The sequence below is a fragment of the Haliaeetus albicilla genome, chromosome 13 (assembly GCF_947461875.1).
Source record: "Haliaeetus albicilla chromosome 13, bHalAlb1.1, whole genome shotgun sequence".
NCBI lineage: Eukaryota > Metazoa > Chordata > Aves > Accipitriformes > Accipitridae > Haliaeetus > Haliaeetus albicilla.
This window is the reverse complement of record NC_091495.1, coordinates 30,921,550-30,942,202: the sequence shown is the minus strand read 5'-3', so window position 1 is coordinate 30,942,202 and position 20,653 is coordinate 30,921,550. Positions and strand designations below refer to the sequence as shown.

The window sequence follows — 20,653 nt, the reverse complement described above, 5'->3', positions numbered from 1 at the left end:
TTAATGTAAAAGGATTTTAAGGGTTTTGAAATAGGACATCAAAAAGCCACTGCTACCAGAAAGGATTAAAAGCATGCATGCTTGGTTTTGTTGGCTTGTATCCTTGTAAAATGTTGAAAATTGATTTCAAAGCATAAAGCCAGTGAGGATCATCCACATTTCCACCCTTTTACCAAATTTTAGGGCAAAATGGCTGAAAGAGCCCAACCCTGAAGCGGAAGAATTGTTCCGCATGGTGGCTGAGGTCTTCATTTATTGGTCAAAGTCTCATGTAAGTAATTCCTTGGTAAATACTTTTTAAAATTAGGTTTCTTAGTAGGCAGATCAGTTAGTTAGTGGTTGTGTTTGGGAAAACACATTTAATGACAGGAGTGAAACTGCAGATGGGAAGGTATTAATGACTTTCAGTTTTCTGACACTTCTGAAATGCCTAAGTAGCTAGGGGAGTTGATGGGTGCTTTGTAGCATAGTAACACTGATTGTAGATATTTTTTTTATAAATTCTGGTTTGTTTGTTGTGGGTTTTGGTTAGGTTTTTTTGTTTGGTTTTTGTTTTGTTTTGTTTTTTAATATATTAAGCTCATTGAGGTCTGTGGCCTTACTCTTTTTTTTTTCAAGCAGTTATTTTCACCCCCAAAGCCTTTTTATAACTAGGATGTATGGCTACTAAATCAGTAGTAGTTGTCTCATTAAAGTCCATTTTCCTAAATTGTGCAATAACCAAGGGGTCTGCATTAAGACCTAAACAGGCACCATCACTGATAGTGCTTAAATAAAAATGAAACATGATTCATGTGAATACTGGAACAAAAAGAAGAAAAAAACCAAAAGAGACTAAATACTTTCAGGCATTGGATCTCCGTGTGGACTGTTGTCTATACTAAATTTCTTTTCTGCCATAACTTCAATTCTCTCAAGTTTGGGAAACAAGATGCCTTATTATTTGTGTACTCGTGCCTGAATTTGACTGTAAGATTCATTATAAACAATGCTGTGCACAGAAACTGCTTGCACAGTAGATAGATACTGGATCATCAAATTACTTGTGTATTCATAAGTTCAGTCTTTTATTTAAAGTTTCTTATTTATCTGAATATAGTGGGATTTATAATGGGAAAAAAATTGGCAGGGATGATTTACTAGTAAGGAAAAATCCAGACAATATTTTTATATTGCATTAGAGGAGGAGTGAGGTTTTTATTATAGCTGTTTCATAGCCAGAGAAACATTTTTTTTCTCTCTAAGATAGAAAAAAACCCCAACACATAACCCCTGAGCTATGTCATGTAAATAAAGCTGGAATTCAAGGCCATTATTGATCATCCATTAATTTTTTCTGTCCTTGTCTTATCTTGTGGATTTTACAAATTTCCAGTTATTTTTTTTATTTAAGGTTTGTTTAGATAGATTCCTCAGATATCATAAGTGCTTCTAACTGAGATCTTTTATGTATTTCCAGAATTTCAAAAGGGAAGAGCAGAACTTTGTGGTACAAAATGAAATCAACAACATGTCTTTCCTTATTAGTGACACCAAATCTAAGATGTCCAAGGTAATGTAAAGATTTTTGTATTTTTCTCTTTGCAAAGCGGAAGGAGACAGGAGGACTCCAGAGAAGCACTTTTTTTTTTTTTTTTTTTTTAATGATATCTGTTGAAAAATCTAGGTTGAGAATCAAAATGTAGTCATTTAAGAAACACGGTGGACTTTCATGATATTGGTGGAAAATATTGGCAATGATAATAATGGCAGTTCCATTCGATAAGGTGCAGCTGTATAGGTATCAAGGAAACTGTCAAACCAGAGACAAGTATAAAGTTGCTAGTACAATTCTTTGATTTAATATTGGATTTTTTTCTTCTTTGCTTTATGCTGCAGGCAGCAGTTTCTGACCAGGAGAGGAAGAAGATGAAGCGAAAAGGTGACCGGTACTCTATGCAGACCTCTCTCATTGTGGCAGCATTGAAGAGATTACTTCCTATTGGCCTAAACATTTGTGCTCCTGGAGACCAAGAGCTAATTGCGCTGGCCAAAAATCGATTCAGTATGGTAGGTGCTCTTTTTGCACTTCTAAAAGGTTAATGAAATTCTTTGAATATTTTCCCCCATGCTCATTCTTACAGCATGACACAAATGTTCAAGACTGTAATTCTGTTATATAAAGGCACAATGGGTGACTATGGTAGACAGTAATCTACATATTGCTCTCATTTTCAGGGCTTAAAACATTTCAGTTTGGACATACTTATTTTCCAAATGATCAGTATATGAATAGAGGTGACATTCTTAAATTAAACGCGTTATTTCTCTCTTAATTTTTAATGCTAAATTGTGTTTGTTATATTTTATGAAGCTTGAATTTGGAAATGCAAATAAGAACTGGATGTTTCCTGACTTCTATACCCAATATCATAACTAATTCCTTTCGATCACTCTCATGTGAATGCAAGAATTTCTGTAGGGGAGTAGACTGTTTTAAAAGTGATTCTTCTAGGAGTAAACTCACAGTGCAATAATGTGATTGTAATTTGGAATATACTCCTTTTTCAAACTATGATACTTTATACACCCTGGCGGGTTATATGACCTTCAGACAGCTGACCTGAATGTTTATAAAGGATAGAAGATCTCCAAAAGAAACAGAAATCAAATCAGAGAAGGCTGTGTTCATGATACTGGTTTCATCTGGTCAAACTTTGGTTAAAGTGTATATATATATATATATATAAGTATACACTAGTACTTTTAATTCAGACTTGCATTTAGTGTATTACTGTGGACGAATATGAATGATGCCATCTAGAACCTGTTCCTGTGAGCTTGGATCTGGCTAGCTCTGGCCTGATACAAAAAGGTGTATTGCCACTGAGATCTTCCTCAATCTTCCACGTTGTCAGTTTTATTCATCGTCTGAACTAAGCCCAAAGTTGACATTTATATGAACAATATCTTTTTCTTAACTACCTTCTATTCCTAATTTCTGTGATTTGTAATTTATTGACAGAAAGATACTGAAGATGAAGTACGAGATATCATCCGCAGTAATCTTCACCTCCAGGGCAAGGTAATCCATATGCAGTTTTTAAACTTGATTTTTGTTCTTCTGAATTCATTTGTTGGTGCCGTATAATGACAACCTGCCTTGGTTCATTAGGATAACTTGTAGTCCCTTTTTCTCTTCTGTCAAGTAACTTGTTCATGTCAATTGTTAAATGTTAGGTTTTTAATGTCTTTATATATGCATTATATACAATAATATGTGGCCCTTCGAATCCCTGCCTATGCACACCATTAATTTGAAGTTGGAGATGGAAGCAAGGTCTATCACTGTTTAAACTCTACCTTCCATTTTTCTGGATAGAATCTGCGAAATGCTCAAAGTTACTTTGTATCTCTTTGAAGTGTGAAGGAAAAGGAAGCTGCTACTTTGGCATACTCTCTGAAGTGAAAAATCTCCACTTTGCTCAGTTTTATTCCTGTTTTTCAGCCCAGGGAAAAGAAAACATTTTGGAAAAAGTGTAGATTTTTGATATTGAATTCCAATTAGTGCCACATGAATAGCCCTAGGGAAAAAGTCCTGAACTGGCCCATTGTAGTTGAGCTGTTTAATTAATGCTTCAAATAATGGCAAAGCAGCAGCCATAATACAGAAGTGTAATAAAATGATGTACGTTCCTTCTCTGTTGAAGGAAGATGGAATCAGACCTATGGATGGTGCTTTATTTAGGATTGTCCTTTGCCTCCTCCCCTCGTCCCAGGTTTTATTCACCTCAAGGAAAGAACTAACTAGTATTTCCTGTGGTAATTAAATGGTTACAAGAGAATAAACATGTGAGTTGGAAATCTGGCTTTTTTTTCTAGAAGGATATTTAAGAATCATCCAGAAGTCTAGATTCCGCTGCAATTCAGTGCATGGCAATAAATGTTTTTGGTTTTGTTTTTCGTTTTGGTTTTTTTTTTTTTTGAATAACTTGGTAATGGGATGGTTCTTCCTGAATAATATCTGAAGATTAATTTTCTCCTGTCTTATGTTTTCTGTATATCGCTGCAATGTCAAGCAAGATTATGTGGAGGTTGGGGTTTCTGGGCACTCACAAGAAGATACATCATTTTGCAAAGCTAACAATTAGAGTTTTTCATAAAATATTACAAATAAAAGTCCAATAGCTTTAAATTATAGGGATTGCACATAGAAAAGTTTACCACTGAAAATAAATATTTGGTTAAATCCTTAAAAAAGCTTGAAATACTTATATAGCAAATATAGTTATATACTGAGAAGCAGAAGAAAGCACACAGGCAAAGTAGTAGGAAGAAAAGAGCATTTATGAAAATCTTCATGAACAACAGTACTTAAGCAATGCGCATGCCATGAACATGCAAACCTTAAATGTGTTGTGATTTTGTGTGTGAACTTCAGTAATGTTTTCTTAGTGATAAAGATAGGTATTTCTGTTCTGACATTTTCAGTATGTGTATATCGTCATTTTTTGAGCCATGCAATTGTAAGTCTTGCCTGGCATTTCATGCTGCTTCCTAGCACTTGTCCTCCTGTTTTAAATACTTCCGTTTCCATTTTGTTTCTTTAGGGTTACATTCTGCATACTGCTATTAAGAAATTTCTGTATGTTACTGCTTTGTTGCCTTGGAGTACTGATACTTCTAAATACCTTGATTTGTGCTTTCTCTTCAGAACCTTCCTTTGCTTCAATTAAAAGTTTGCTGTTGTTCACCAACGTATCACCTCCTCTGTTTAAATTTCTTATATTGATGAAATTTCACAGTGCCCTGATAATTAAGAAGGAAGTAATCTTAGCTAATCCAAAGTACACACTGATGGATTTTCCCATTTCCCTGTAAACTTTTCAGCAGTGACTTTGGATTTTCCTAATTGTAAAATGAATTCTGAATGGAAGATTACATTCTGAAAGGGAACCACATAATACATAGCTAAAAAGCTAAATAGTTTCTGTAGCTAGCTTTATTTTATAGCTATCTACATATTGCTTTACTAGCTTTGAAAAGCTCTGGTTTTGACCTGTATGTGAAAAGTAGTCAGCTCAACTACAGACAAAATATGTCATTTCTAGGACTTCAAAACTGCAGTTTATTGTTGTATTTATTATCTTTATTATGATTTGTTATCTATTGATAAGTAGCTTGTTCTCAGTGGCTTGAAATGTATCTTTTCATGAATCATTAACACTGACATATTCTAGAGTTCACATAAACCTAAGTGTATAACTTAATTATTTAAAAGTATAAAGTTAAATTCAGTAGTTATTTGCCAAGTGCAATATAATTTATTCCGTAATTCTCTGATGTCAACAGTGTTCAGTCACTATCATGACTGAATCAAGTACACGTCAGATACAGTCAAGTATGATGTTTCTTGTTAAGAAAAATGATGCCATTGTGCTATATGCATACGCTACCCTTTTGTTGTCTTGAGTTAGACATAAAAGGAACGTAGGCCAAATGGTCTTATAAATTTAAATTATTTTTTATTGTTATGAATTAATATGTAACAGTTATAATGGTGTTTGTGTAAAGTGGCTTTCAAAAGAGAGGAAAAATACCGCTTTTTGGAAAGACTGGTTTTCTTCCAACCATAGCAATATTCTTTCTTCAAATGGTGTTTTCTGCTAACCACTTTTGCTTCTCACAGACACCATGTTCTGTCATTTATGTTAGAGCTAAAATGTAATTTATCTTGATTTCTTTTTGGAAAACTGCACTCTTTGAGAATCATCCTTCTGAATCTTTAGCTATTAATGTTGTGGCGTCTATTTCATACATTTGTCTACCTTTGTCTACATTTGTCTTCACCCTGTTTCTGTCTTTCCTTTCCTTGCATGCCTGCATGCTGTTACTCAGTACCGAGCCTTTTATTTCAAGAAATTGATGACGAAACTTGCATTCATTTTGACATGGATGAAGCTCAAGTCACCAAAATCTTCTTCCCGCCATGCTAATTCACACCTTGAAATGTCAACTACTCATACCCTTAGAAAACTACCTATACAAAAAAGCTGTACCTTGATAGAATGTGAGGAGTCCTCAGATCAAAAGACATCTCCACCTGTGATTAAAAAGTCTTTTGTGGACTATCCATTCATGATGATCCAGTCAAATGCTCACACAAAGACTATGGATGTGACAGTTGTTAAGAAATGGAAAAGCCGAAAGGTGGAAGAAATGCCTGCCAATTGTGGCTTTCTAGGTTATAATAAGCTATTATTGAGCGACTGTGTAAGTTTATAATCATTCCTGAAACTTCAGTAAACTGTGTATCATAAGATGTTTTGTGGAGGTGAATTAGCATTATTGTCTCCTCTTAGGCACAAATTGAAATCTGGATCCACAAAGATGTTTTAGAAAAGTAAGTGTTGAGTTTAAGCCCTATTCAAATCTGTAGGGTTTAGGCTCCTAAATGCTCTAGGACTCCAGGCCAGTGTGACTTAAACCTAACTTGCACAATCAGGAATGATTGCTGGCCACAGCTCTCAGTAAAACGGGTTATGCATTGCATTTGCTTCAGTGTCATTGGCACAAAAAATGGTTGCAAAGTTTGTTGCATCAGTGTTGATTAGCAGAAGCACTGGGGAGGCAAAATTAACCAAAAAAGAGGTTGCTAGTGGTAAAACAGAGAATCACAGATCACTGAAATGGAAAAAATGAAATGTAAAGAGAAAAATAAGAAAAAACATTTTGCTTCATATACTTCTTTATAATTTGTAGGCTAATAAGCAAATGCATCTTGAATTCATTTTTCATAAATTAGCTTTTCATTTTTTAGCTAGTAATCAGTAAAATTAAGATTTTCTAACAATTGAAAAGGACTAAAATGAAAAAAATTCTACATAAATAAGAATAATATTACTAATTTCCATGACTGAAAACTAAGTAATCCCAACTAGGAGAGCAACAATTTCATTGTTGTTTGGTTTAATAACTGGAAAGTCAGTGTACAAAGTTATGTCTGTCTACCTCATATTCATTATTTTTCCTCAGATAGTATTAATTTCTGGTGCTTGTGCTATTTGTTGGCCCATGTTGATTTACTCTTTGTATGATTATTAGACTTCTAGTCCTCTAGAAGCTCTGAAGAAGCATTGCACAAATCAGTCTTTAGTTTTGTTCTCTCAGTCAGTCTAGGGGACACTGTATGGCTTAGCCATGTAAAGGTGTGGGTTAGCCGTAGAAAGTGCTTCTGTTGTCCTTTGAAGCAGTTTCTGTACTAATTAAACTGTTTGACCCCACATTTCGAACATTTTGCCCTGGTAACATGTGAAATCTTTCTCCTGCAGCTTGAGGATCCTGCCATTAGGTGGCAGATGGCACTTTACAAAGATTTACCAAACAGGACTGAAGATTCCTCAGATCCAGAGAAGACTGTGGAAAGGGTCCTTGATATAGCTAATGTACTGTTTCACCTGGAACAGGTTAGACACATTTTCCCAGTTCTATAGCTTCTTAATCTAAACAAAAGTATTCAGCCTTTCATTTATACTTTCACCTGCTGTATTTAATGTTATATTCTTTTTTTCTTTCTTTTGATGGCTACTGTTTACTTGCTTTGCCTTGTGTTTTGTAATCCAGTATTGTGGTCGTATCGATCACACTGTGTTTGCAGCAGCTCCAATGATCATTTATTTGGGAAAGGACTAAGAAAGTGATACCATTGTTTTAACTTCCTTCTGGTGCGTTTCAACTAGCAGGAAGTAATCACTAAATTGTCCATGGACCATGAAATGTGAGTAAAAACCAACTTAATTATTGAAAAAATGCCTTTTTCCAAGGTATTTTTCCTCAGTTGAGATTCTTGAATTATTGAAGTAGCAAGAAACTTAAACCTGCCTACATAAATATCCAGTTGGAAGCTGCATATTATAGCTGTATGAAATAGGACAATCAGATGATTTGATACACAACTTCTTTAGTGATGGCTTTAGAAACCTATTTACTAAGTACTAGTTAAAAAAATTGTAAGAAGAATGTCCACTTGACAAAATCTGTATGGAAGTTTGTGTGGATAAGAATGTATGCATTTAGAAAATTAAACTGGCATTGAAAATGGCATTGATAATCTGGAAGTTTTAGCAAGACAACTCTTTGGTGCTCCAGCAAACTGCTTGCATACGTGAACTCAGACTTGTTCATGCTGGTGCAACGGTGAATACAAACCAAGGTTAACCTGGCCAGCTCAAATATTGCTTGCTGCATTCAAGAAATAGTAGAAGCAGGGTGGAGGAATGATTTTTCTGAGAAAGTTCTGGCAGAATCATTAACTTGTTTCAGAATCTGGCATGAAGGTCTATTGTTTTATCTAATATTTTTTGCTTAAATGTATGAGCTTCCCATTTGACCTGGACTACAGTAACTTTCATTTAAAAAAAATCTGTAGTTTATTTTGTGTCCTTCTTCCGACTAGCACTGATAGAATTTTGTCTTTTGTCTCTCTGATTAAACTTGTCCCCAGAAATAGGTCAACCAAAAATAAATGTTGGAAGTTAGGTGTTTGCTGATTGGTTTTGATTTTGGTTTTTTCCTCCCCTTGGGACAAGAGTCTATTACTTATGTTTAAGTTTTTAATTCTTGATTTTGAATTTAAAAAATCCCTTATGTTGGTACATTTTACAAGTCAGACTACTTGATAAATTTAGTTTTCCCATTTTACTTACTGAATTGTTACCTATTTTGCACTTTAGATTTGTTCTGTGTTTCCTAGGCTTTCTTTTTTGAATTGTACTGAAGAAACACACATTAACTTGAAGGATATTCCTAGTGGCAGAGATGAATGCTGCTGGTTACACCATAGACTATAAACTGACTGCATATAGAATTTGCTCAGGGTTTATTTTTTTTCCTTTTCAAAGAACATTTGAGAATTCAAGGCTCTCTTGCCCTCTCATTAGAGTAGTTGGTTTCACTCAGAAGCTTGGCACAGGTTTTCAGAACCCATGTCAGGAAGTTTCCACATTGTGATGAGATCACTGGTTCAGTCAAGTAGGAATCCAAGAGATATGTGAATGTGCTTGTATATACACTGTGCAGCACTTAATTGCTAAAAGTGACTTTCAAGGATCTTGGAATGCAGAAAGTGTGTAGATGTGAATACTTGTGTCCCAGCTGTTGCATCATGCAACTCTTCTTCATATAGTTTGCCAGCCTTAGTATGGACTTGCCTCAAGTTCAGCAGCCTTACACAGTTTGACTGAAGTGGAGTCACTAAATTTTGCCTGTTATTGAATAAGCGTGGGGCAAGCAAAAAGTGATAGAACGTGGAAGTAAATCCATGGCAATCACGGTTAGCCTACAAGAGAGAGACAGGAGAATGGGTGTTGATTTGAAAGGATATAGAGTGGCTGTGAGGAAGAAGGAAGAGTAGAGAAAAGCTAGAAATGTGGGAGGCAAAAGGTCTTGTCTTTTACCCTGGTTTTATTGAAGTTAACCGAGCTGAAAGGAAATTGATTAGGATGTACAAAGTTGCATAATTCAGCATTAGTCTCTTGTATTTGAGTTCAAACAGCATATACGATCTCTTGATTTCTGGCATTTTAGCTATACCATCATGTATATAAATTGGTTAAGCTTGTGTAGTTTGGAGAAATTGTTCAAGGGAGTGAAACCCAAGGTATGATCCTTGTGTTTTCCATGTTCTGTTGTAGGATCAATCTCACAATGTATAGAATCCAGCAGTAGTACAGAACAGGATGGATTCCCATTGTAATAGCAGATCAACCAAATTACCAATCATGTAATTTCAGATCAATCCTTCTGATCAGACTTAAAAAATGACTTGTAGTGAAATAAATGCTGACTGGGTACTTCAAACCTATTTGTTTAAAGATTTGGCCCCACAGCTTTACTTATCTTCTGTAGACAAGTGCTCAAGTGCTTTTGTTACTGAAATAAGTAATTCAGTGTCTTTAAAAATAATGAATATGTGAGCACGGGGTCTGTTTTTATGATAGTCTTTAGTAATCCTTTGCTCTCCATATACAAATACTCTGTGTTCTGTATATACATACTCTGAATGCTTTCCTTATTGCACTGGCAAAGATCAGTTCATTCTTTGTATTTTCCTTCCACGCACAGCTAACTTCTTTGTTTTTATTACTTTCAGAGATCTGCTTGCTTTGGCCGAGGCTATTTCTTTTGGGAAAGTATAGAGGGTTTTATAGTTGTTTGTGAAGATATTACTAATTACCTAACTTTCACATTTGGGTTTGTCTGACTGCTAAATTATTAGCGCTGACTTTGTTTTGTGACTGTAAATAAGTTTGCAGTGAACACTTTTCTATCCTTTCTTTTAACAAATATTTTTCATTTGTATTCTCTCTTTTGGAAGGAACTTGTTTTAGAATGTCACATTTAATCTTACAAGTGTAATTATCCATTTCACTGAATGCTTGGCAGTATTTTAATCCATTTAATTAAATGTTTTTCATTTAACTATGAATAATTTTTTGTATTTCACTAAACTAGAAAAGTCCTCTTGGATAACTATGTTTGGATAGAATATTGAGTCTATATAAACATCATCATCACTACATATTTTAAATAAAATGCTTTGTTTTATTACAAGGAAGAATCACCAAGGTTTTCAGGGTAGAGATGCTAACTTCCATTGACTGCTCTGATGGTGATGGGAGACAGAGGAGCTATTATTCCACTAGCACAGTTGTCAGTAAAAGACACAAACCAACCCCCCACAATCAAACAATCCCACACAGCAGACATCCCTGCCCTTAACTCTACAAGAGTTGTGTAGGTTAAATCAAATTATGTAATCTTTCTGGAGCAGTTGTGAAGTAAATCACAAAGACTGTGAATAGGCTACGGGAAAGGAGTGATCAGTAGTACAGCCTGCAATCAGAGTTCCCAGCTATCCAATCAGGCTATATACTGTTGCATGCAATTGCTCTTCTGGACCACAGTAGTCATTTTCTTCTGATGGAAACAAGGATGGAAGGTGTAACAAAAGAAACTGCAAGAGCAAAATTTGAGGATGGGGCACACCCAATTTCATCTCACGCTACTGTAAAGCCAGGATGCAGAAAGAGAATATATCTGAAGACAGAGCTGTAGTATTGTGAAATGTAGCTGAAGTGTTTTGGAATATCTCGTGTTTATTCTAGCTATGCAGATTCATGGATGGGATTTAGTCCTAACTAAGTCTTAGTGCCTGTGTCTCATTCGTAAAGTTAATTCCTTTCCATTGTAGCTGGTCATGGTAAATATTACAAATAAAATATTAATAGTATTTAAGACAATTCCTTTAAAAGTTTTGTCTGAGGCAATGTGAAGGTGTATAATTTACCTGTACATATGAAAAGAGCTACATATAAAAGATAGAAAGAGTGAAGATTCTTTGTATTAAAAGTTAAGGTTTCCTGAGAGATGGCCTCAATGTTGATAATATTCTACCTAAAAGATTAAAGAAGTAGGATGAAGTAAAAAAAGAGAATATCTATATTATGCAAGGAAAGGAAGAAGATTTTTGCTTTTAAGTTTATTTTCTAAATTCTGATTCTACAATTTGGCTGACCACTTGAACTCTGTCTAGAACACTTTTCCCCATCTGTTATTCTTCTGTTGTCTTTTCACTTGATTTATCTGTTATCTCACATTTGTACTATTATTACTATGTCCAGATAGTAGGGACATTGCCACATTGTTTATTTTTCCATGCGTATTTTATGTAACAGGTTGAGCATCCTCAGCGGTCCAAAAAAGCAGTGTGGCATAAGCTGCTTTCTAAACAGAGGAAAAGAGCAGTAGTTGCCTGCTTTAGAATGGCACCATTGTATAATCTGCCAAGGTAAGAGCTATATTTGTTCTATCTTTCACAAATGCGTTTGTGTTCATATAGTGCTATTTGGCAAGATCAAAAGGAAGAAAACCATATAAACCAGTAATTGATAAACTGTGTAGTAATGTACTTTGTATGTTACTTTCTTTTAATATATCTAATTACTTTCTTCTAATATATCTTCTGCAAAAATAACAAAAAGTGTAATTTTAGATTTCTGGTTTTCTCCTCCTGGTGTTATTCCACCTGTTCCTCCTGGTATGTTTTCTTTTCTGAAAAGTAGACACCTTTCATAGGAGATAAATGCAGAAACAGGCATATTGGTGTCACTGTAATATCTTGGGAGATAAATTTCCTCCAAAGCCATGGTATATCTCTGGAAATACAGAGTTACTTTCGTTATTAGTTGGTAAATGTTCTGTATTCAGGAAATAAACTGATACCTTTTATCTGAAAACTTGTCTATTTATTGTGCACTTTTGGGAAGAGCATTCTATTAGACAAGAAATATATGCACAAACTCTAGGTGTTTCACACCTTTTCCTGTGGCTCCTTTTCCTCTTCTTTCTTGTTCAATAGAGAATGGGATCTATAGTCAAGCAAGTTTCAGAATCCTGAGATTCTGGAAGGAATGAACATTCAGAAAAAGTAAAGACATCTTGTTTTTTCATGCAATTGATTAAAATAATTTCCAGAACATTTGTGTCTGATCTTTTCAACATAATAAAGTACTCGTTTTTTCCCAAAAGTATGCCTATTATTACTATAGTAGGATGTACGTTAGTAGGATGAATCTTAGTCTGTCCCAGGAAGTACAAGGGCATAAGAATCATACTAGCTTGAAATGAGGCTGCCGTGACAGTTGAAAATAGAACAAAGATATTTCCATTTGTAGCTGTTCTTACTTTAACAAGTAGGTCACCTGCACATAACTAGCATTCCTGTATATTTTAATTATAGTTCTTCCTTTTCAGTATATGAGACTGGCAGTTGTTTAAAAAAATTAGGATGATTGATAAAATTCTTCATGGAGAATTGGTTGCCACACAGTCCATTTTACAGTGAATCCTCAAGAAAAAAAAAACAAACAGTAAACATCATCATTGGCTTACCCTCTTTCCCCTATCATCATCATCCATTTAATTTCATGGAATTTGGAAAAATATGGTTTATTATTTTAGATATGCAAGTCTAATCCTGCACATTAAAAAAATGCAATTATTTGAGCACAATCCAAAGTTATCTATTACTGTTATATTACTATTTAAATTAAAATAATATGAAAATATTTTATATTAAAAATAAAACTCACTAACATGGAGAAATAATTGATTTTATTTCTTACTTGTGTTTAAATTTCTTTAAAGTTGTATTTATTATCTGTTCCTAAAATTGTTATTATTACATTTTAATATCAGTTTTACAAATTAATGGGACACAGTTTTGAATAGAGCATTTTAATGTCAACTTAATTTTTAAAAGTGCTTTTGGCAGGTTTTACCATAGAAATTTTTCTTTCCTTTTAAATGGTAGTTGTAATGACTGGACAGTTCTTCAAGCTAAATGAAATTCATATTTACCAAATCTTCTCTTTAAAAGTTTACAGTTTTTGTTTTAAATGTCCCTTTTTAGGCACCGAGCCGTCAATCTCTTTCTTCAAGGCTATGATAAATCTTGGATTGAGACGGAAGAACACTATTTTGAAGACAAACTGATAGAAGACTTAGCAGTACGTCTGGGTGCAAAGGGTCGTGGGAATGTATTATGGATTAACATTAATCTTGATTAATAATAATTATAAGTCTGTGAGGTACATAAGATATCATCTAAGCTATCTCTACCCAAAAGGATGAGCTATAACCCAGTCACTCTGGCAGGAGTTAAAAATTACAAGTGCTGGAGATTCCAGAATACCCTCAGGCAGTCTGCTTCAGGGCTTCAGTAACCTTTTATAAAGCTTTTTAAACTTTTGTCTAAATTATGTGCCAGTTGCTGTCATTCCCCTATTTCTTATCTTCTGCCCTGTGGAGAAGGGGAACAGCCTACTCCCTTCTTTCTTCATAGTTAACCTTTAAGTATTTGAAGAATTCATAACCCACATTAAAACCATTTAAGTCAAAAGGTTAGAATATGAAACTAGAGGAATTCTACTCTTAGATTAATCAGTCCCTCAGAAGCAGATAGAGTCTGCTGCTACTTTGCAGAAGAATCCTCTTGTCAGGGAGGTGAGGATTTTTCCCAACAGTAAAGTGTTAAGAGTCATGTCATTAGCCTGGTAAATCCCTGGGGTGATTTTCAGTAAATCCTTGTGTCCTCATCCCTTACAATTGTCTCCCAGAAAGGTAGTTCTTTCGAGGGTTGGGCAAGAACTAGCACTAGGAAATTATTTAGTCCCTGAGAGATCCAACAGAACACAGTCTGAGATCAATCTTCTTATTGAGAGGAGAGCCAGCTCTCTGCAATAGAGAGGAAGCTAGCTGGAATATTGGTATTAGAAAAAAACAATAATTTGCTTTTACTCTTTAAAACTTATGCTTAAAACCAGCTACCCAAGTTGTGAACAATTTTGAAAATAAGGATCAAAATAGAGAAAGGAAGATCAGCAGCAATGAGCTCAACAGAAGCAGACTATGGAAGTTCATTTTTGCCTGCACACATGCAGAATTCATTTCTTGTGGAATCCTTATTGTATAATCAAGCATTGTGAAAAAGCAAGAGACATCTGCAAATACTTACTTCGTATACAACCTTTTAAACTGATACCTTCATGTGTCCCAATACACTGCAAGTGTTTTAAATAGTGCAGGTTCATTGCCAAAAATAATCATGTTTTAGCAGTTGAGAGCATGTGTGTGTAGATATGGAGTGTGGAACAACCTAGCTCTTTGCATGTGTGTATGTATGTGCAGGTATGTATGTGTGAAGAAATGACCTAGCATGGTCATTTGGTTACACTCTGACATAAAGGGTTCTCTCCTTACCTTCTCTGTGAAACCATATCTTTGCTAAGTTCATGAAGAACCCCTTACTGGCAGGTAGCTTTTGTGAAAAACTGTCTTAGAGAAGACAGAAACAGACTGGAATGGCTGTTGTATCATCCCTTAGTAAAGGACTAGAGGCATTCCCTTGTAATTCTTCAAGCATACAGATACATGTGTCTCCAGCACTCTCTCAAGAAGAGATGTATTACACCTTTCATTCAAAAGAGCAAAAAACCCTCTATCTGTCCTTTTAAGAAATTTCTGTCACATTCTTGCTGCTTTAGAGCACTCTCATGGAGGGTGAGAGTTTGAGGTTCTACTGTTCAACTCTGTGGAGCTGACCCAGACTTCTGTGTGGACTTCATGAAAGATGTGGTCGTGATGCTGGTGAAGGTTCTCTGTCCCTCTTAGAGAAACTGTACCCTGGTGTAGCAAGGAATTAAAGATTTATTGGACTGTCAAGATGGAATCGCAGCCCAGGCTGTGGTGGCAGAACTTGTCTGAAAGGGAGAAAGGAGGACCCTTGGGTTCTCTAATGTATGCTTGAAGGATGGTCTGAAGTTTCTGAACTGTTCACATATTAGAAAACTGGAACAATCCAGGGCCCAGAAACTATAGCCAAGACTTCCTGTCCTTTAAGTCTCTGTAGTCAATAAACTACATTGTTGTATGCCATAGTATGCTCCTTCTCAATACTGAGAATCTTGAACTCTCATTTCTGCCGAGTAAAAATAATTTGAAGGGAGAAATGCAGTAAAAACTACCTCCTTCCTGGCTTTTCCAGATCCAGGCAATTTATAGACCTGTGGTAAGGGCTTTTTCTGGGTTGTGGGAGGTGAGTGTTTGCATCACCTAAAGCAAGGACTGGACTAAACTTGCAGTTTTGTTCCCTGAATCTTCTGTCCTTACGTCTGTTATACAGAAGTGGCACTACTTCTTCCACTTCTCTATATTAAAAGAAAAAAATATACACAAGTCCTCTATTTGAGGACCTTAATTTTGCTGATTCTTAATTCTGATTCAACAGATCAAATCTCTAAGGGAACTAGATTTTTAATATTTGATATTAAAATCATAGGATATTCAACACTGCCCTTATTAACAGTTAAAATGCTTCTGCTTTACTTAAATATGTTATATGAACACTTACGCTTATGTGATAAAATTATTGATTATTTTTGTTGGTAGGCATTACTGGACATAATAATAATAATTTATAAGAACGATATGTTTAATATTTAATGAATAGATTATATAAAAATTAAATCTTTTAAATCTTCAGCATTTAGAAATGGCAACTAAAACTTACCCAACTTATTTGTTTTATCCTCTTATGTTACGTCCAGTTAAAGCTTTTTATTTTACACTTAAATAACTGTCAGGCAAATGTCTCAAAACATTGAAAATTAAGAATACTTTTTTCCCAGAAATGTCAGAAAATCATTTGGTTCTAGTGTTCATGCTATGCTTAATAATGAGTTCTACTTAATTCAGTCAATGGTGAATTTGATCCTTCATTTAATTTGAATTAAATCTATGAAAACTAATAACTTGTATTAAACATTAACACAACTTCTACCCTTTTGCTTCATCAGTTTTGATAACATCATTAGAGAGGTATTCTGGTTGATAACATTTCCAAGTATAGAATGCTGCCATTTAATTAAAGGGAAAGGTCAGCATCCTAAATGAGATTGAAATAAAGAGCAGGGGAAGACCTCCATAATGGTGAGATATAACTAGAGTTATAATTTGCATTGTTCAGATCTTGTTATTGATACTGAAAATATTGTCACACATTGCAAAATGTGAAATGAACCTTGTGTGGACATCATAGACTGGTATCCGAAACAATCATAGTGCATATATGTCAACTAAAGTGAATTCTCAGCTGCAGCCAGTCATGATTGGTACAGCTGAGTAGAAAAGCTGGACTTGACAGGCACATACGAAGTGTAGTACACACAGAGATCTATAAGCATTCCCACAGGAATGTATTTGACACTAATACACACAACTTGTTCTTAGTAGGCAAAAAATCCATTTTCCTTTTATCTGTCATGTGGCCAACCATTCCTTATTGCTAACAGATAACATCTGACATCATAATAATTTCTTACTTGTGCAGTCTTATCAATGCATGGAATTTTTTTATCTGTATTTTAGTGTATCCTGCTAGGTGAAAATGAGGAGGAAGAGTGGGCATAATTTATGCAACCAATTTTCTCTGAGCTACCAGATGCTTTGTAGAAAAATATGTCTAGATGAAGCAATTTTGTTAACAACTTTGTATGCAAAACTTACTTTCTGAAATGTGTTTTGGCAAAAGACAAGAAGTCAGAGGACAGATTTTTAATAGATTCTTTTCAAAACACTGCCTCTGTGGTTGCCATTATAGTATTTAGGACTACATTTTTCTTTAGAGTGAACTAACTAGAGCTGTCTAAACCTGAAAGCAAAATAACCACATGAAAAAAATATTTGTGTGTGTATACATATATATATAAAAAATATTTTTTTATACATTATTGATTTGTCATCTTCTAAAATTCTACATCCTGACAGCATTACTGTTGTTGGTAGATATGGCTCCTTCTGTCTAAAACTATTGGTGAGCTTCAAATCTGGATTTCTTCTCCCTCAAAGCCTCTCACAGTTCCTCAGTGAACATTATACCTGGCATAAGACTTGGAACAGAGGATTCTAATTTTTAGCTGATGGAGCTTGTAACATAGAGAGGAACAGAAAATATAATAGCAAATGATGGCATCTGGTTACCACTCATTCTGGGTAACAGCAGTGAAAGACTGAAGTTACTTTCAGAATCTAGGGAAGAGGGTTAATTTTTATAAGGAGAGGAAATCCAAAGCTTTGCAACTGGTGTCATCTTTGTAAGTCTTCATGGTCATAAACATGGTCAAGATTCAGGCTTTTCATACTGTGCTTGGAACTTGTTTCCTCGTGGTTGTCCAAATAAAAATTACATATGTGAGTAATATGTTTAATAAATTTCACAGATTAAACCATTTTTTCACTATAGATAATTGAATATACTTTTAAAATCTTTTTTTCCCTAAAGAAACCTGGGGAGGAACCACCGGAAGAAGATGAAAGCCTTAAAAGAGTTGATCCTTTACATCAACTTATTCTGCTATTCAGTCGAACAGCCTTGACTGAAAAATGGTAGGGATGGTGTGAGAGACTGCAGAATGTATGCAGATTTTCAGATTACTGCTGTACTTGAAGTTATACATGTCTCTGAAGTGAGATTGCATAGGCTAGGCCAAAACATGTGTGTATGTACGTATCGTGAGTTTGAGTTACACTCAAATGTCTCTAGCCTGTGGTATGTAAAGAGATTTTTAATATGACTGATAATGAGATGCAAGGAGTTTTCTAGAGACAAATAGATGCCCCTATACACTTTTTCACAGTTATAAATGCTGTGTTCAGGACTTACTACACCTCCCTCTTCTGTCTGTCTTCCCTATTGACAGTTATATTCTGAATGTGAAATATAAGTATGTTTAGGTATAATTTAAAAATTTACTATGTTCTCTTCATTGCAAGGAGTTTATGAATTTCTGAGCACTGTGTTTGCAGCTGGCTTTACTTTTCAGTTTGTATTAGTTAATCAAGTCCTCATTTTCCAAAAAGACTTCTGTAATTAATTATGAGCATAAAAATCCTTTAAAAAGATTTTTAAGGTGCTTAAAAATATTTTGGTGCTCCAATTCCACTATAATGGCTCTAATCTTCCTCATTTTCCCTTTCCTCTCTCTATTAACCAGCAAATTGGAAGAAGATTTCCTGTATATGGCTTATGCTGACATTATGGCAAAGGTAACTTTTTTGTTATCTTTTGCATCTTTTCTGTTTTAATAAAATTAATGAAGAAGATTAAGAGAAATTATGTGTAAAGTGAAGGAAGGCTTAGCCCTCCTTCCCCCATGACTTATCAGTAAATGTTTTCTTTCTACATGGTATCAGAGCTGCCATGATGAAGAAGATGATGATGGTGAAGAGGAAGTGAAGAGTTTTGAAGTAAGACTATACTTCTGTTTTGCTTTCCTTGTCATGTTAGACATTATTTCATAGCTTCCAACTGACATTTATGTTTCTTGGTTCATGGCTTACTGCAGCTTATTACGCCAGTGAACTGCATGTCAGAAGCTGGGTTGGCAGATATGAGTCACCAGATTCATAGCAGTAAAACAAAAACATATGTATTATCACATAATGTAAGATTATACAGAGAATCATACATGTTTATCTGACTGAGTTTAACTTTTTAGTTGTTGAAAAGAAATAATTATGGGTAGTAACTTATTCTGGAAGTCTGACAATAACAGGCTGTATCTTGTAAAGTATCACATATTACCTTTAGACTGGATGATTAAAATACTGAAATAATACCACTTTTTGCAGTAGTCATTTACATTTAGTACCAGTAATTTATACAGTATTTTTATGTTCACATATATATTAGTGCTTCTTAGTAAAAGGTGAGCTTTTATTCATCAATACTGCCAAGGTTTTTCTTATGTCGAGAATAGGAAATCTGTATTTATTGTTGTTTAATGTTGAGTTTTTAGTCATTATCACTGTATAAGGAAACACACTTACATGATTTGATTACAAGAGTAAGAGATGAGTCCTTGTCATGTGTTTGCTCTGGGATCTGTCTCTCTTTTTCCATTAGTATAATGGAGTTTACAAGAAATCTGTCTGTTCTGAGGGGCAGTGAACGAATTAGCTTGTTAATATTTTAAAATTTTAATATATTTTAGCATATTATAATCCTGACATTAAAAGTTGCCTTATATCTTTCAAATCAATTAATACTTATATTTAATATCTTTATTGAAACATAGAAACATTAAATGCATGCTTTTATTATTTTCTTAAAATATTTCTTAATATGCTGATTGATTTGATATAAAACTACCTGTGCTGTTTTGATTTTTGAGGAGTGGTTTACTTTTACTCCCATTATTTTGTACACATCAGATGCTCTGTATGTTTTCTACGTGATGCTGCATGAGATAGGACTGAATTAGTTAAGTATGTATTCCCTATTTGGCTGTATACAGAAATCAGAAAGATTTAATACAAAATTCTTTTCAGTCACTCAGAAGTTCCAGTTCAGTTGAGTTACAACTAACTTACCCAATATATAAATTTCTGTTTCTTGGTAAATATCTAAGTATGAATCCAAATTTCAGTGCTTTTTTTTTTGCCTTTTTTTTTTATTTTATTTCTTGGAAATGCAATGTATGATGTATCATTGACCAAACAAAGAATATTTATTTCTATAAGCTTTTTTTTTTGCTTTTTTTTTTGTTTTATTTCCTGGAAATGCAATGTATGATGTATCATTGACTAAACAAAGAATATTTATTTCTATAAGCTTTTTTCAGTTAGCCCATGCATGCTGGTTAGATATCAAGTCTTGTGCTTATAAATGTGAAAGTTTATAAATAGGAAGTCATTAAGGTGAATGAACAAATTTATCAATAAGGGATTTATTAGTGCTCCTGACCTAAATTATAATGGGTTCCTTGTTCAGCATTCAACTTTATCTTTTGAGAGAAGATCCTATTCATTTGTTTCTCATTATTATTTTTTCTGTAGCTATGAAACTTATGTTCAAATAATGTATTAATCTGTTCAAAAGACAATTTTGTATATGTATTTGGTCAGTCACCTGCAGAAAAAAAATTTTGGACTTCTTTTTCTTATTACTATTTCACTTCTTGTCCTTGCCCTTCCTTAAGGTGACAGGATCACAGCGCAGCAAGGTAAAACAAAAAAATATGTGTGTATTTGTCTGGGTCTAATTTTGTGATTTTCT

General features: G+C 34.3%; 1 protein-coding gene across 11 annotated transcripts in view; it reads left to right on the top strand.

Moving 5' to 3' along the window:
* Positions 1-20,653, top strand: part of RYR2 (ryanodine receptor 2) — a 456,061-nt gene that overhangs the window by 363,843 nt on the left and 71,565 nt on the right. For 5 of the 11 annotated variants that reach the window (XM_069800669.1, XM_069800667.1, XM_069800666.1 and 2 more), the window contains 12 exons: positions 184-271; positions 1,460-1,552; positions 1,879-2,049; positions 3,005-3,064; positions 7,311-7,445; positions 10,130-10,166; positions 11,716-11,827; positions 13,451-13,547; positions 17,879-17,982; positions 18,591-18,642; positions 18,790-18,843; positions 20,577-20,600. In XM_069800669.1, the coding sequence (XP_069656770.1) occupies positions 184-271; positions 1,460-1,552; positions 1,879-2,049; positions 3,005-3,064; positions 7,311-7,445; positions 10,130-10,166; positions 11,716-11,827; positions 13,451-13,547; positions 17,879-17,982; positions 18,591-18,642; positions 18,790-18,843; positions 20,577-20,600 (1,027 nt within the window). Of the gene's footprint in view, positions 1-183; positions 272-1,459; positions 1,553-1,878; positions 2,050-3,004; positions 3,065-7,310; positions 7,446-10,129; positions 10,167-11,714; positions 11,828-13,450; positions 13,548-17,878; positions 17,983-18,590; positions 18,643-18,789; positions 18,844-20,576; positions 20,601-20,653 lie in introns of all 11 variants that reach the window. The other 6 variants (XM_069800675.1, XM_069800673.1, XM_069800672.1 and 3 more) reach the window with 3 other exon arrangements.